General features: G+C 41.8%; 3 protein-coding genes across 5 annotated transcripts; 1 reads left to right on the forward strand and 2 right to left on the reverse strand.

Annotated features, from left to right (window-relative positions):
- Positions 1 to 635: 635 nt before the first annotated feature.
- LOC118373532 (charged multivesicular body protein 5) lies at positions 636 to 5,675 on the forward strand. Its single transcript, XM_035759684.2, has 8 exons — positions 636 to 804; positions 3,170 to 3,274; positions 3,918 to 3,964; positions 4,139 to 4,232; positions 4,316 to 4,387; positions 4,546 to 4,654; positions 4,884 to 4,999; positions 5,178 to 5,675. The coding sequence occupies exons 1-8, from the start codon at positions 736 to 738 to the stop codon at positions 5,226 to 5,228; spliced, it is 663 nt and encodes a 220-aa protein (XP_035615577.1). The 5' UTR covers positions 636 to 735; the 3' UTR covers positions 5,229 to 5,675.
- On the reverse strand, positions 5,589 to 9,736 carry fastkd3 (FAST kinase domains 3). 3 transcript variants are annotated; one of them, XM_035759674.2, is made up of 7 exons: positions 9,573 to 9,736; positions 7,131 to 8,623; positions 6,917 to 7,002; positions 6,626 to 6,800; positions 6,453 to 6,522; positions 6,244 to 6,358; positions 5,589 to 6,081 (listed from the first exon to the last, which is right to left on the reverse strand). In XM_035759674.2, exons 2-7 carry the CDS (start codon positions 8,587 to 8,589, stop codon positions 5,983 to 5,985), a joined length of 2,004 nt encoding a protein of 667 aa, XP_035615567.1. In that variant the 5' UTR covers positions 8,590 to 8,623; positions 9,573 to 9,736; the 3' UTR covers positions 5,589 to 5,982. The 3 variants fall into 3 exon arrangements, with proteins under 3 accessions (XP_035615567.1, XP_035615560.1, XP_035615551.1); XM_035759667.2 differs by having other exon boundaries at positions 9,523 to 9,654; XM_035759658.2 differs by lacking the exon at positions 9,573 to 9,736 and adding an exon at positions 8,716 to 9,516.
- Positions 9,737 to 10,108: 372 nt separating this feature from the next.
- Positions 10,109 to 14,825, reverse strand: LOC118373539 (myosin regulatory light polypeptide 9). The gene is made up of 4 exons (XM_035759695.2): positions 14,723 to 14,825; positions 13,236 to 13,439; positions 11,914 to 12,075; positions 10,109 to 11,343 (listed from the first exon to the last, which is right to left on the reverse strand). Exons 2-4 carry the CDS (start codon positions 13,417 to 13,419, stop codon positions 11,171 to 11,173), a joined length of 519 nt encoding a protein of 172 aa, XP_035615588.1. The 5' UTR covers positions 13,420 to 13,439; positions 14,723 to 14,825; the 3' UTR covers positions 10,109 to 11,170.
- Between the last annotated feature and the right edge of the window lie 1,597 nt (positions 14,826 to 16,422).

The following is a 16,422-nucleotide window of genomic DNA, read 5'->3' on the forward strand; positions in this document are numbered from 1 at the left end:
AGCAGAAATCAGTGGAACAGATATCAGAGCAAAAGTCAGAGTTGGGGCTAGCAACAGTAGATGGGCCAGGGTGTACATGCACATAACCAGATATCTTCAGCAGTAATTACAATCAGAGCACGGCAGAGGACAGGGAGAGCTCTGCAGTGTTGATTATGATATTTGAATGTGCATTAGATGGCAACAAAATCCTATTGTACAGCAATTTCATCAGGTAACATGATGTAGCCTATACTGAATAACAACTACTGTATTGCTATCTTTTCTCAATTAAAAACAACTTTTTGTTTGTTAATTTCAACATGTTTTATTGTTATTCATCTCTTTATCCTTACATTTTAATCTGTTAAATTTCCTAACAAATATATTTAGCAGGCCTAGTCTATTTTATGCTGCACATGTACTACTCAATCAACCATCCAGCAGATGGTGATATGGCAAAAATAAATACAAAGATTGCACATTTCTTGATTGACCTCTTGCCTCTCAGTAAACCACCAAAAAAATCTATATTACTATATGTTCGTCTTTAAGTGTTTGTAATAAACGACATGACTTGAGAATGTAACTAAATAAAATAATATTTTGCACCACATTCCTGCTTTAGGGCGGTGGAAGATTTTTGTAGAAGTAAATCATGTGACGTCAGTTCGATGTTGCTTCCGGGTTTGCCTTATTTTTTTGACGGGGAGATAGATTCTTTGTTGTTTTGAGTTATTTGTTATTTATTTCAGAATGAACCGTATTTTTGGTCGAGGAAAACCGAAGGGACCACCACCAAATCTAACGGACTGTATAGGAAATGTAAGTCTATGGAAATAACTTAATCAGAGCAGTGTCTTTGACAAACAAACAAAAGAACTTTGCTTGCTTGCTAGCTAGCTGACATCTGATTGTTCTAGAAATAATGGGAGAGTTGTCCTGCATGACAGCCCATTTGATACCTATAGCTTATAGAATACTGTTTAGCTACGTACTTTTCACCGTGGTGTTGTAAGTTAGTTTGATTAGCATTGTAATATTGTCGTAGTTACTACGCTAACTTGCCTAATTATCTAGATGGCCAGTTGACAAAAGTACAGTAAGGTGATGTTGGTTTTCCACTGTAGGCTAAAACAATGATTCCCAACCAGGGGTACTGAAGACTCATGAGACCAAAGCCCTTTTGGTCAAATGCACATGAGGGGGTACTCCAGTGGTACTCGGGGCAGCGCTAAATTCATTTGGTGGTAGAGTCACCGAAACAAGGTTGGGAACCACTGGCTGAAAGGTGTTGTTTTTCCAACCAACCAGTTTTACAGGTTTGAACAAGGCTATTTAGCTAGTGCCATTGAAGGTCAAAATAGAAGGTATGATTATTATAATAACTCATACATGTATTTTAATAACTTTCTGATACCACAAAATGTTATTACAATGACTTCAGACTCAAACAAAAGAGTTCAGGTACAGCGCATTCGGAATGTATTCAGACCCCTTGACTTTTAACACTTTATGTTACAGCCTTATTCTAAAATGAATTAAATCGTCCCCTCTGCCTCTGAATAACATCCCCACAGCATAATACCGCCACCACCATGCTTCACCGTAGGGATGGTGCCAGGTTTCCTCCAGACGTGACTCTTGGCATTCAGGCCAAAGAGTTCAATCTTGGTTTCATCAGACCAGAGAATCTTGTTTCTCTTTAATTGCCTTTTGGCAAACTCCAAGCAGGCCACCATATGCCTTTTACTGAGGAGTGGCTTCAGTCTGGCCAATCTATCATAAAGGCCGGATTGGTGGAGTGCTGCAGAGATGGTTGTACTTCTGGAAGTTTCTTCCATCTCCACTGAGGAACTCTAGAGTTCTGTCAATGACCATCGGGTTCTCGGTCACCTCCCTGACCACGGCCCTTCTCTCCCGATTGCTCAGTTTGGTCGGGCGGCCAACTCTAGGAAGAGTCTTGGTGGTTCCAAACTTCGACCACTGTGTTCTTGAACCTTCAATGCTGCAGAAAGGTTTTGATACCCTTCCCCAGATCTGTGCCTCGACACAATCCTGTCTCAACAGACAATTCCTTCGACCTCATAGCTTGGTTTTTGCTCTGACCTGTCAACTGTGGGACCTTTGTATAGACAGTTGTGTGCCTTTCATAATCATGTCCAATCAATTGAATTTACCACAGGTGGACTTGAATCAAGTTGTAGAAACATCTCAAGGATGATCAATGGAAACGGGATGTACCTGAGTGCAATTTTGAGTCTCATAGCAAAGGGTCTGAATATCTATGTAAATAAGATATTTCTGTTTTATTTATTTGCAAAAGTAAAAAAATGTGTATGTTTTTACTTCGTCATTATGGGATATTGTGTGTATAGATTGCTGAGGATTTTTTTTCTTCATTTAATCCATTTTAGAATAAGGCTGTAATGTAACAAAATGTGGAAAAAGTCAAGGGGTCTGAGTAGTTTCCGAATGCACTGCTTCTGGCAACGGGGGTAATTAACATACAATAACGTTGCTTTATAATTCCATTTCAACTTACTGTGCGTTCATTATGATGGGGGGGGGGATTTACAAAATATCTAAGGGATAGTATTATTAAAGACTTTCTAAACGTGGGTCTCTGCTTACCTCATGTCAAAATAAGTCCTGCACAAGCCATATGTGGACAAAAAACAAATAACTTTTGGGGGACTTTTTAAAATTTTGACATGAGGTAAGCGGAGAGGAAGTGGGTCTACAACAGGTTAGTGCAGCATTTCCCAAACTGTTTCTAGGGACCCCAAGGGGTGCACGTTTTGGTTTTTACACTAACACTAAACAGCTGATTGAAATGATCAAAGCTTGATGATTGTTTGAATCGGCTGTGTAGTGCTAAGGCAAAAACCAAAACGTGCACCCCTTGGGGTCCCGAGGACAGAGTTTGGGAAACCCTGGGTTATTGTTATCTTTAGATATTTTGACTCAAATTCCCTCCGTCGTAATGACCAACCGTCCTGCCCACCGGCACAGTAACTGGAAATGTTATTGTATTTAACTTCTGGCTTCGCACAGAGTTTTTTTCGTGCAACCCAATACAATTGAAAGCAACGCTATTGTATGCAAATACACCCGCGTTGCTAAAAGCACCTATGTGTTATGAAAAGAGTCTGCCTGGCTAACTCGTTACTCTTTCTCTCTTCTTAAGGTTGACTCACGAGCGGAGTCTGTTGACAAGAAGATTGCCAGACTAGATGTTGAACTGGTCAAGTACAAGGATCAGATGAAGAAGATGAGAGACGGTCCTTCAAAGGTAAGCGTGAAGGCCTGCACTGAGTGAAGCAGACTGGGATAGTAGATATGTTTACCAGTCAGTCGTTTATTATACCAACCTGGTCTCTGAGCATTTCGTATTATTATGTACGTACATCCGATAAATGCCATTTAGTATATGTTACATTTAGTATGGTATGTATTAGTTTGTGGATTTTCATCACCCGTTTTGTACGAGATGTTACTAATTACAATTCATATATATATTACGAATTTGAAAAAAGTACAATATTTTATGAATTTGAAAAATGTATGTAACATATCATACTAATTTGAGTGTTTACAATTTGTATCGTGTTAAATATTAGCCACCGTCAGTTATACCCACATACATTTATAACTGTAGTGTCAGTTTCCTTACATTTTGCATCATTCCATTACATCGTTAGTTGCCCTTTCTTTCCTGTCACGTTTGTGTGGTTGTTCCTGAGGATCGCTAGCACTAGTGGATCATATTCAGCTAAAAGTTGTGCAATAATTTGGGACATATAGCCTATTTTAATCAAAATAGTCTGCATCCTCCCTCTACAGTTCCACTTGTTTGGAACATTATAAATGTACAGTATACCAGTATTTATGCTTGATGTTGTGTAAATTATGTTTCCTGGTTATGTTTTCATCAGAACATGGTCAAGCAGAAGGCAATGAGAGTGCTGAAGCAGAAGAGAATGTGAGTCACTTATGAAAGCAGTCTGCCAATGCCTGAAACGCCTCCAATCAGTCAGGACCAACGTCACAGTATCACAATGATGAACCACATAGTGAGCTGTAAACCATAGTCACATGAGCACATCATAACGTCTTAATTAATAGAGGTTATCATTTGAATTATGATGTTTTTCAGGTATGAGGGCCAGAGAGATAACCTCACACAGCAGTCCTTCAACATGGAACAGGCCAACTACACAATACAAACTCTCAAAGACACAAAAACAACAGTAAGATGGATCAGTAATGACTGTAGCACTTACAATTTACTGTCATAGTTCTCTGGGTAAACATGTCTGACATTGCATTATAGGTGGATGCTATGAAAATTGGAGCCAAAGAGATGAAGGCGGCATACAAGAATGTGAAGATCGATCAGATTGAGGTAAGCCGGTTGTCTTCTATTTGGCTACTCAATATATTCAAGTTATCTGGTTTGTGTTCACCCAGGTTAAGTGAATGTGGGGTTTCACTGAGGATGGCCCATTGGTTAATGAGAATGACAGACGTTTGGGTTAAGAGCTCTTTGTGTTCCTGATGCAGGATCTCCAGGACCAGCTGGAGGATATGATGGAGGACGCCAACGAGGTGCAGGAGGCGATGAGCAGAAGCTACGGGACGCCAGAGATCGATGACGATGACCTGGAAGCAGGTCAGTACTGTGAGAGTATGACACAGCCACAAGGAAGACAATACACTAACACTATTATGTTACAACAGTTGGTTTTGTTCCAGTACAGACTAGATCTATATTAAAACACTGCTATATATCAATAGATGGCATAATTTCTCACCACACTAGAGAAGTTTTGTTCACTCCAGCCCAATGATACAACAGCAGTCAATAAAGTCCTTACATCAATGGCTGTGTGTGTTCCCAGAGCTGGATGCCCTTGGAGATGAGCTGCTGCTAGATGATGACAGCTCCTACCTGGATGAGGCCAGCACTGCCCCCTCCATCCCAGAAGGAATACCCAGTGACAGGGCAACAAACCGGGTACATATCTCTCTGACCATGTTTGGTAGTGGATCACTGGCAAACATTACTGTTACCAGTACAGCTGCCTTGTTCAAAGGGTTGTTTGTTTTTTTAGGAAATTGCATTGAAGACGCTTTTATAATCTCATTTAGATGTTTCCTAATAAAATTTTATTTATTGTGCATATGTTTTCCAGGATGGAGTTCTGGTGGATGAATTTGGACTACCACAGATCCCTGCCACATAATGGATAGACAGCAGGCATGAACCAATGGCAATTCTCCCAACTGTTTTTTTTTTTTATGTATCATAGCCTTTTTACAGTGTATATTCGACTGATGCATTATTACGTGGTGGTAAACAAGACTCAACCCGCCTTAGCTTTTGAAGAGAATCCATGGTGATGCATCAGCTATGCTATTAATTCTTGATCATATGAACAAATGTTTTTTTTTTCTCCAAGGTGTTTCTTGGTATTTGGTTCTAACTTCTCCTGCAGCACTGTGTTGCCAACTACCAATAAATATAATATATTTCAAAAGATGGTAATGGTGGATTAGTTATAAATCAGGCATGTATTTTTTTAAACAAAGGAAGGAGACAGGACTAAATAAGACATTTAATTATACAATAGAACACTAGTAGCGTGTAGAATTACAATTGCTCAAATGCAATAAATACATTTCTGAAAGTATTCATGTAGTTGAATGATATGCTTTCTCTGTGTACAAATGTTGGAAAATGGAGCATTTAGACAAGGGCTCTCCAAACCTGTTCCTAGAGAACTACTGTCCTCTAGGTTTTCACTGATTCTAATAATTAGCTTGTTAATAAGCTGAATCAGGTAAGTTACAACTGGGGTTGAAGTGAAAACCTACAGGAGGGTAGCTCTCCAGGATCAGGTTTGGAGAGCCCTGATACAGACCCTTACAAAAACACAGTGCCCAAACTGTATAGTTTTATGACAACCACAGCAACAAAGCCCTTGTTTGAGACGGTCATCACCAACTGAGCCTATAGCTGAGTGGGAAGATCTTCTTGTGAAGGTATTCAACAACCTCAGTCTTGTTCCAAAGATTTTCAAATTCATAGTAAGGAATCTGAAAAAACAAAAGACTATTAGTAACAAATGGAGCACAGAGCAAAAACAGAAGATCCGAGTGAATACAGATATGCTCTTGACAGAACATTAGCAGAGGGGCTGAAATCAGAATTTACAGCAGATGGAAAACAGAACAAAGGTTGCAGAGTGAATTTCTGACCTGAACAACTTCGTATCCCAGAAGCCTCAGGTGCCGCTGCTTGATGGCCTCTTTCCCTAGCAGCTGTCTTGTGTTCACAGTGAACCTCTTGTGGCCGTCGATGCACACTGCTATCCTGTAAGTACACAAGAGTGAATAAAATCGCTATAGTACAACAATTTTATCAGCTACATTTATGAATTTCATGGTTTAAATGTATTGTTTTATACCTCTTGTAGATATCATTGATTTGACTGGCAGGCAATACATATCCTTCCTCGTCAAGCTTTATTTCCACATCTGAAATGACAGAGGCCGGATTTGTCTTTGCACCTTTCATTTTCAGTATATGGATGTCTGAAGCTTTGAATGAAAGGTTAGCGGTGTTGTGTCTGTACGTTACCTAGCGTGTAGCAGTATGGAGTGAGGACTCTGGAAGCGAAGTAGGTGCGGGCCCCTAGTAGATCCACCAGGCCAGTTTTCACATAGTTGTAGAGGTGTCCGTCAACCAGCGTCTCCAGAGACCGACCAGGAGTTAGGAAAGACTTGACACGGTACTTAGGAAGGAGCCTCGGACCCTGGGTTTAAAACAGGGTGTTAAGGGTGAATTGTGTGCTAGGATGTCAACACTGCAGTTGAAGTTGACATGTGATCCTTAGAATGAACATTGAATTGTACTAACTCGTTAGCCTACCTCATAGAAAGGGCATTCAAGCTTCACAGTCATGTAGAGTTGGGTCAGTTGTGCCAGAACAATCCGGTCAACCCCTGAGCCTTGCTCTGGAACACAAATTCATTTAAAAAGTATTAATCAAAGGCCGTGCAATTGATTAACAAAATAAACTGTGCCGATACAAGTATGGAGAGTAGTAAAATAAGCGTGGGCTAATTTACTAAGGCTGCGTTACCTTGTAGTTGCTGGAGGAAGTAGCGGTTGAAGACCTTGGACACAAAGTTGACAGGGAACCGTTCTACCAGGATGCAGGAGTGCAGCAGGTTGAGGAGTGTCCGGGGCTGGAAGTGAGAGAAGCGTGCGTGCAGAATGGCCTCCACCTTCCGGAACACCTCTCCGGCGTTGGGCGGCAGGTAGCCCAGCTTCCCGAACGGCATGATCTGCCTGGCCACTTGGCTGGTGCTGTATTCGTCTGCCCGGTACACAAAGCTCTCTGCCACCGCGTCAAACACTGGCAGCGACAGGATGTTCCGACGCCCAAAATACTGCATCACCTTGGTCACTGTCTCTGGGTGGGACGTGAACGTCATCTTGGGCACATGCCTCTCCATGGCCTCCACCAAGAAGTGGTCGCTGTGGCCAAAGTGCATGAGCGCCCCGAGCACTAGACCCAGCTCCTCGTCTCTGAAGTTGGGTATGTGCCTGACCGCCTGCTTACAGAGGCTAATAACCAGGGGCATGGCCTGGGTCTGGTTCAGGACCACCAAAGCACTAAGCACGCTGCTGATAGCAGGGGGGTCCATACGTGAGGTGACTGACACAGTGTAGGTGTGCATAGCGTTTAGGAGGTCCTGGTAGCGACCCTCCTCCCCTACTCCAGCCTGCAGCAGTCTGTATACTGCAGTGAGTTCTACTAGGCTCCACTGACCAGGCCCCTGCCTCTGTAACTGCACAATCAGCTGCTCCAGCATCCCACAGCCAGGGCCCTCCAGGGCCAGCAGGGCCTGGCCCAGGGTGCACAGCTGGCCCACGCTCATCTGGCCCCTGTCCAGCCGCTCCTGGCTCTCTGACACCAGCCGAACCACAAGCGTGCTCCAGGGATCCACATAGAGGCGTGTGCAGGCCAGCAGGGCAGAAACCAACCCGGCCTCCGTCAGACGCCCAGAGTCCCGCTCCAGCTGGCAGCACAGGGCCCTGAGAGTGTCCTCTTCCAGCACTTTGGGGTCCTTCAGGGAGATGCCATCCTGCTCTATGTCAGCCACGCGGTGCAGGGCTGCAGCTGCCATGGTGTCAGACATAATCTCCACCGTGCGGAGGAGTCTCAGCACCTGTCTGGAGGAAGAGCAGCTAACCAGGCGGTCATGGAAGGCCTTCTCCTCTGCATCAGTGGGCCGGTGCAGCTGACTCAGACGGAACCTGGGGACTGAGTCTTTGTGGAGGCTGACTGACCCAGTGGTGTAGAAAGGGTCCTTGGTAATGGTGGACAAACTCATCCTCCCACAGTCTGGCTGACTGAGTTTCCGACAGCCCTGCCTCTGGATACAACGGTCCGCTGAGGTCCATAGACACGCCACACACATGGGCTCCCCTATCGGAATACTCAGGAGTCTGGTGCGACTCAGCTCGCCTGGAGGACAGAGGTGTGCCCCTGTCTGCCTGAGAAGTTGAAGCCTCTTGATCACCTTTAAAGCCATGGCTCTGTTCCAGGATTCAATAGGCAGTTCAAACCTGTATGAGCATAGGAGCAGATGGTTAGCTAAGCCTACAAAGTTCTGGTAACTAAGTTGACCTAATGGGCGGTTTCAGTTGACAATAATCACCATAGTAAGATGGATCGCAAGATGGTTTCCATGGAATGTCCCATTCATTTGTATGTTAGCTTGCTAATTGTGGGGCGGCAGGTAGTGGTTAGTGGTTAGATGTAGTGGTTAGAGCGTTGGACAAGTAACCGAAAGGTTGCTAGATCGAATCCCAGAGCTGACAATCCCAGAGCTGACAAGGTAAACATCTGTCGTTCTGCCCCTGAACAAGGCAGTTAACCCAGGTCGTCATTGAAAATAAGAATTTGTTCTAAACTGACTTAAATAAAAGATAGAAGAAAAAAAATTAAAGTAACCTTGGCTTGCTGGTGGTTATCAAACCAGCGACTGCACACAGCATATGCGAACTACGCATACCACGACCTAGCCATACATTAAGAAAATCCATTCAAAAGGTCAGCATTTTGCGAACTAATGCAGTGCAAACCACCGGAGAGCACAAAATGTCATTTTGCCCTTGTGTTAGCTAGCAGTCATGGCTAGAAGGGATACAGATTGTCAAATGAACGTTAAAAGTTTATACTGTATTGCATTTTAGCAAACTATAACCCCAAACATTTTCATAACCTTAACAATTATCCTAACCTAATACGTTAATTATCCTAACCTGCTACGAAAAGTCAAATCTGACGAAGGCTGTATACGTTCTAGTGAACAATTTAGCTAGCTAGCTGCAAAGCGGAAGTTCGTGTTATATTATGGGCAATACATAGATAACTATTAAACGTGACAATGTCCTTACAACGGAGGCATTGAAAGATACTTTAAACTAAACAGTTCGCAAGAAGAGTACTAGGTACAGATTACCTTTCGTGGAACAGGACGTACTGACAAAACAAAAAGTAAAATCCACCCACCGGTAAAGCGTGGTTCGGTAACGAAGGTGCTCATTCGTGATTGGCCCCGTTGTAAACTAATAGGGTGGGTATATGTTTTACAACGCCACTAGAACGCGATGTAAACCATTTGTTAAATGTTACCAAACTAATACTGTACCGAGTGTGTAGGTGATATTAAAAATTATTCAGAAAATCCTGCATATCCTTGATTGACTAAAAGTATCGATGGGGATAAGTACACTGAAAAACTGCGCATTCAAAGTGGACCCCTCGTGATTTGACCTACATTTTCAGAGGCAAAAATCAGGTTGAGGTCATACTACTCGGATTCCTCTGAATTAACGTGGTTTATTGCAGTTTTTGCATTGATACTGTATATTTCCCCCCATTGATTTGAACAGTATGTAGGCATTTAAAACAAATCCTGTCAAAGTAGCTGGTGCTCAGTCTTTGACATACAAACTAGCTGGAATGAGTAATGTGGGGATATAACAGCCTCAGGGTTGCACAGGAAGACCGCAGAACAAGGGAACCATCAGCATACTAGACAAATCCACAGTCAGACAACGTAATGTTTATTTCAACAGTCAAATCATTTAAACAGGGTCAAGAATGGCGAATACAAGTTGAGTACTTTATTTATAAAGCTTATATTTATTATAAAATGTAAAAATTCAGCTAGACCAGGCCATTTGAGGCACTTGCGTCGAGTTGCAGTTGCCATCATTGATGTCACAGACCAGTACCATGTTTGGATCGTTAATCACCAGCTAGCCACATTTAATACAGATTTCAAATCTGGCAATGCTGAAATGGGAGCTCACAGCTGGGTCGTTCCACAAGAGTGCCTTTCACGTCCCTTTGATAATTTGAGTCGAATTTGTGAACCAATAGTGCATTTTAAAAGTGCCCTTTAATATAGACCACATGGAGAATAATAAATCTGAGTTTTTATATGAAGACTAGCTAAAGTGCCAAGAGTCAGTATTTTGACGTGTCCCACCATGCACACCAACTTTTTTAAAACCCACTTAACACCAAAATGTCACCATCATTGTAAAGCACCATTTATTTTGTTGCTTTGACAGTAATTTGAAGATCTTTCATTTCATGTGATTAGTAAATAATTTACACTTGTCCCCCATTTAAGGTAAACCCTGTGACGTGAACTGAACGCTCATTTTAACCATTATTCTTCAAATATTATTTTCTAAAGAAACATTGAACGGGTGGGGCATAACACATCAACCCTATGACAGATTTAAACAATTGTCATTCAATTGCCACTCCCTGTTGCACACAAGCTTGCATTCCCAATGAAAATGTTATTTAAGAGGAAATAATAAGCCCTGTTACTATAGTAATGCTTATTTATCATATGGAAAACTTAAAAGATGAACAAGAGGCCTTGACAGAAAATTGCTTCCTTTTACCAAGTTAGACTTTTCAAAAGGCATTGAATTGGTGGAATGACCCAGGTATGGTTGATAGCAGTGGTTTCGCCTTGCTTAACATGGGTTTTATAGAGCAGAGACATGCAGCAAGATGGTCTAGCTGGGTGTAAAGGAGAAGAGGGGCCAGAGAGAAACCATAATATGACTGTCATGGTTGTGGTCTTAATCGTCCTTATCCTTGGCTCCGTGTTTTAGGATGCGCGTGAACTCCACATAGTTGAAGTTGCTCTTTTTGTCAATGGGTGCCTCCCTGAAGAGCTCGTCCACTTCCTCATCTGTGAAGCGGTCACCCATGGTGGTCAGCAGCTCTCTGAGGTATTCCTCCTGGATGACACCTGAGGACAGAGGGTGACAGAAAGGTATGCGAAAATGCCCATGGTACTTTCCCCAGGCGGGTATGCACGAGTAAAGTATTTGTTGAGTCACACCCAACCCATCAGCTGTTTCTGAAATGATCTGCGCAAACAAAGCAACCTGAACACATTTGAGCAATCCATTTAAGGAATATGTAGCCCGCTCAAGGGTGGTATTTTGAAAGGAAGTTGGGGTAACGATCCTGTCAAGGAAATAAAGTGTACTGTGTATTTGTGTAAGCATGAATTTCCCATATGGACCCATTTCATATTTATTTCAGCCTAAACCCCTAGGAGCTATGGTTTAACCCACAGGTCCAGCTGTTATTGGAACAGCCCATGTTACTCTCTCAAAAGCTAGTCCAGTCTATCCAGCTGAGTCAGAGATTAGGGATATCTTGAAAAGCAAACAACTCAGGAACTTTGTTCTCTACACAACACTGGCATCCATTATCAGCATCTAAAAACAGCATTATCTATACAGCCACAGAGACCAACATGACATAATTCCCATTAGGCTAATTCCCTAAACTTTTCCCCCAAAGACCTTACCTGTACCCTCTTCGTCGAAGCAGGCAAAAGCATTTCTGATTACGTCCTCAGGGTCCGTGCCGTTGAGCTTCTCACCAAACATGGTGAGGAACATGGTGAAGTTGATGGGCCCAGGAGCTTCAGTCATCATAGCCTCCAGGTACTCATCAGACGGGTTCTTCCCTGAGAAAGAATCAAAGTGCCACATTAGAACAGCCTGCAACTCCCTGTTCACAGTAACCTCGTTTTACAACATTGGCATAAATGGTTTCAAGTGTATAAAACAATGGGAACAGGGTGTAGGGAATTTTGATGGGAAACGGCCTGCTCTTTACTAATGCATGACTGGTATTCTATTGAAACACTAACACTAGCTGGAAAACACACCCAACCCCAATAAAAAGAGGTAACTCGGTGTTCTGCCTTACTCTGTCAAACACTTGATCAAGATAACCATTGAAGGGAGAGCTTAACAGCCTAATAAACACTCAAGAGATACCCGCGCACCATACTTCAAATCGGGTTGGAGTTTACGAGGTCATTTCGGTCAGCTCTGGATAACCGGTACAACGAATGTGGCTCACCTTTCAGCCAGGTATATTTCTACGGCAATGAATCCTTCACAACTAACCTGCTCCGGGGCAGGCTAACTCACAGCTAACTCCATTTCTCCTGAATCAAGTGTCTGAGTCACAAGTTGGAGGACCAATGACATCAGATACCCTCCCGCTCATTAAGACTGTCATCATCATTCATTTAAGGAAGACTAATGAATATTTCATCAAATGTCATAAGACAGCCATCATATTAGAGTATTTGCTTTCCAAACTATGTCGTCACGACAGCATTTTGCAAAAGGGAAACTGACAGCCGAAATCAACCAGACTGCAGTTCCCAGTCAAGTCAAGACTGGCAGCCAGTGTACTCACGAGTTTAACAGTAAAATTGCCAGGGTTAGAGGTTTCAAAACATCTCTGGATCATAGGTTTATGGCCATAACGCAACAAGACTGCATTTTTAAAACCCCATTTCATACCATAACCTGCTGAATTTGAGAACTTTTTAAAATTTAGAGCAACAGTTTGGCGTTCAACTAGCATGTTAGAGTTACCGACAGGCGGACAAGCAATATCCAGTCGTAGTACGGATGAAGCCCGACCTGGAATGTGAAGCAGCCTAGCTTTATAAAAGCCTGAATAGATCTAGCTTGCGTCATAGTATACCACTCTGGAAATCATCCAGTGCCTCTGCTTCAAATTGAGTGAATTAAACAAAGTCCAAGAGAAAACGGGCTGATTTCAGATCAGCAGAAGGGGGTTTCAGGGACAAGCTAAGATACCCACCCAGTGAGGCTAGCATGTCATGCAGATCCTCCTTGTCGACAAACCCATCACGGTTCTGGTCAATCATGTTGAAGGCCTCCTTGAACTCCTGGATCTGAGACTGGTCAAACATAGCGAACACATTGCTAGTAGCACGCTGGGGGCGCTTCTTGGTGGTCTTTCCCTTTGCCCTTTTGCTCGACATTTTGGCTGTTGTGCGTTTACCTGTAAGCGTCAAAAGAGCATCTTCCTGAAATCAGCAGCCACAGATCTGTAATATCCCAAATCACTTTACATTTACCATTTCAAAGCAGACTTAGAAATAGTGTTTGGATGTCAATGAAGCTTAGTTCCTTGGACAACATCTTATGATACTTAGGTTATGAAAAACATTGAAAGCAGCAGTTACTGGCTCATGCAATTACCCAAAATAAGATTTGACCAGTTACGCCCAGTTTCCCTTGGTTATGGGCTAATCTAATTCAGACTGGAAAATAATCCCTGGAGAGGTGTCCTCACTACACTATAAATGGAAATGTTATACTGCTGTTGAAGGCTGTTCTAGTTCTCTTAACACGAGATAGGAAAAACTAGTGACGTGAGAGAGAAAAAAAATTCTGGCAAGTTCAACAACCTCATTCTGAGAGAGGGCCACTGCTTCAATAATATGCCTCCTACCTAGCTAGTAATAGATGGAGCCAGTGGTCCACACCATTGACTAACTATTATAGCAACAGCACAGGATAAGACCGGTTTAGTGATCTAATTTGAAGTTGCGCAATACTAGGTGACTGCATTCAGACTTAAATTCAATCTGATACGTGTTAGCTAACAGTAACCACATACCAGTAGCGGTACGATAAACTATCTACGAACACCAATTGAAATTCCATACTTTGAGAAAGAATTGAGTGAAAGACAACTTTTAGTTAGCGATACTACGTCATGAATGGACAATGGGGCCTATAAAAATAGATTAATCTAGCTGCCAGCTGTTGCTACTATCAACGCAAACAGTATCGTATAAATGAACATACAGCACACATTTAAATTGACCAAAATGTGGAATGTCTATGATAAAGTTACGAGAAAGATGACGTTAGCGACATTGAGGATACGATAAAAACATTACGAATGCCAGAACGCTCGCTAGGTGGATAATGTATTTTGTTTTGGCACATCTCGTTATAATACACAGGTATCTAGCGTGCGATCTCTTGATGCAACTTTAAAAAAATTTAACTTGCTAGTTAGAACCGCATTCTTTTAAGCCCCCCTTCAGGAAATACTGTGATCTTGGCAGTTAACAAGCCGACTGTTAGCTTATTTAGCTAGCCTACTGACTCCGCTAGCTAAAGCTAAATCATCCAACAAACAAATACTTCCATATGAAAACCATTGTAGCGTATACATTTCAAGCTGTACTGCCGACACTTCAATAGTAGTGTGGGATTAGCAAGTGAAATAACGCTTCTACGTTCAAATAAGCAAATATTAGACCTAGCTACCTGATTCCCGAAAAGCTGGATAGTCAGTTAGCCCGTGCTGCCCTCTCACAACCACCGCCCTAACTTCCTTAAATGTTTCCGCACAGGAACTACAGACCAAACTAACTTCAGAAAATGGGGAGGAATTTAGAATTTCTAAATCATTTTTATTTGATTTAAATTATTTTTAAACAGTATAACAAAACAATTATATTTTTTAAATATTTAGTTAATGTACTTTGCTTTGACTATACATAACTTGATGTAATGCTTGTAAATCAGTTCAATTTTACTTGGGTATACCCTCCATTGAAGTTAATGGGGTTTCCTCAAAACACTCCTTTGCTACGTAAACATTCTTGAGATATGCCCAAATACGGAGAAAATAAATGCATCTTACTGTGCCTTATCATGAGTAAGATAACAATGCTTTGGTGACACCATTTGTATTAGACTATAACTCTGATTTCCTCAATATACAAAACATATAGCCTACCAAATACAATGATTATATAACAAAAATATGTTTTATTGTCACACACCAGATAGAGGCCATGAAATGTGTTGTTTCACAAGGTCAGCCATAGTAGTATGGCAGCACTGGAGCAAATTAGTGTTAAGTGCCTTGCTCAAGGGCACATTGACAGATTTCGTCACGTTATAGCTCAGTAGCTTAACACATCAATATTTTGATAGTACCCTAAATGTTTTGAAATATCAGTAAATTGACATTTTCACATATGCTCCAGATATGAAAAATAATGACTGGATGGATAATTATAGATGCTTTGGGGAGAATTTTCATGACATCCCCATTTGGGTCAGAGTGAACAGTTGGTTCCCCGTTGCCATTTGGAGAAGGTTAAGTACTGGAGATCCAAAGCAAGAAAGCCCTATGGAACCCATGATGACTCACTGGTTAAAATGGGCCACAGCAGTAACCTAATGGGAGTTCTCAGTGAACACACACTCAAAGGGAACAAGAGAAGGGGTTTAGCAATGCAGACAAGCCACAGGCACATTCAGCATGGAAGAAGAAGGCTTATGATGGCAGCCATGCAACGCAAATGTGAGACCCTGGCATTTTCAACACTTGTTTATACAACATTGAATAACATTTTAGTTGAGCCCCACCACATTGTCATAGGCCAAAGGAAGAGTAAACATAAATAACTATCCCTATTGGTGCTATTTTACAAATGATTAGTTTGGTGGATCAAGATATGAGCTGTTAGTAAAGTTTACAACTATGGTCCAATAACCATCTGCTTAATGAGAAGGAGTGCATTCTGCCTGCTCCCAAGAGAAGTGGAATTATTCTTAGTTTGTTTAACCATAAAAAAAAAAAATTAATATAGAGTCAGCAGATTGGAACCAGAGACATGTATTTATCTAAACATATACTAAACCCTGCGCCTTAGAGGCTGCTGCCTATGTACATAGACATAAAACACTGGTCACTTTAATAATGGAACAGTGGTCAATTATGGACAGTAAATGGACAGTATATGTAGTATATATGAAGAATACATAAGGTTGAGTAGTATATGTACAGAAGTAGTTATATAGGGTGAGCCACAACTAGTATATAGATACACACACACACAATAGTTTTAGAACACCTACTCATTGAAGAGCTTTTAAATGTTTTTTTGCTAAGGTGTATGTAAACTTCTGACTACAACTGTACATACACACAGTTGTAGTCAGAAGTTTACACA

The sequence above is a fragment of the Oncorhynchus keta genome, chromosome 4 (genome assembly GCF_023373465.1).
Source record: "Oncorhynchus keta strain PuntledgeMale-10-30-2019 chromosome 4, Oket_V2, whole genome shotgun sequence".
In the NCBI taxonomy this organism is placed as follows: domain Eukaryota; kingdom Metazoa; phylum Chordata; class Actinopteri; order Salmoniformes; family Salmonidae; genus Oncorhynchus; species Oncorhynchus keta.

What these genes read in the sequence shown, in the direction of transcription:
- LOC118373532 (XM_035759684.2), top strand. Translation starts at nt 736, where the DNA reads ATGAACCGTATTTTTGGTCGAGGAAAACCGAAGGGACCACCACCAAAT. An exon ending in TAACGGACTGTATAGGAAAT is followed by an intron (nt 805 to 3,169) that starts GTAAGTCTATGG and finishes TCTCTTCTTAAG; the next exon opens with GTTGACTCACGAGCGGAGTC. An exon ending in GTGACAGGGCAACAAACCGG is followed by an intron (nt 5,000 to 5,177) that starts GTACATATCTCT and finishes TATGTTTTCCAG; the next exon opens with GATGGAGTTCTGGTGGATGA.
- fastkd3 (XM_035759658.2), bottom strand. Translation starts at nt 8,759, where the DNA reads ATGGGACATTCCATGGAAACCATCTTGCGATCCATCTTACTATG. An exon ending in CTTCCTCCAGCAACTACAAG is followed by an intron (nt 7,003 to 7,130) that starts GTAACGCAGCCT and finishes TTTGTGTTCCAG; the next exon opens with AGCAAGGCTCAGGGGTTGAC. An exon ending in TGGGATACGAAGTTGTTCAG is followed by an intron (nt 6,082 to 6,243) that starts GTCAGAAATTCA and finishes TTGTTTTTTCAG; the next exon opens with ATTCCTTACTATGAATTTGA.
- LOC118373539 (XM_035759695.2), bottom strand. Translation starts at nt 13,419, where the DNA reads ATGTCGAGCAAAAGGGCAAAGGGAAAGACCACCAAGAAGCGCCCCCAG. An exon ending in TGACATGCTAGCCTCACTGG is followed by an intron (nt 12,076 to 13,235) that starts GTGGGTATCTTA and finishes ATTCTTTCTCAG; the next exon opens with GGAAGAACCCGTCTGATGAG. An exon ending in CTTCGACGAAGAGGGTACAG is followed by an intron (nt 11,344 to 11,913) that starts GTAAGGTCTTTG and finishes CTCTGTCCTCAG; the next exon opens with GTGTCATCCAGGAGGAATAC.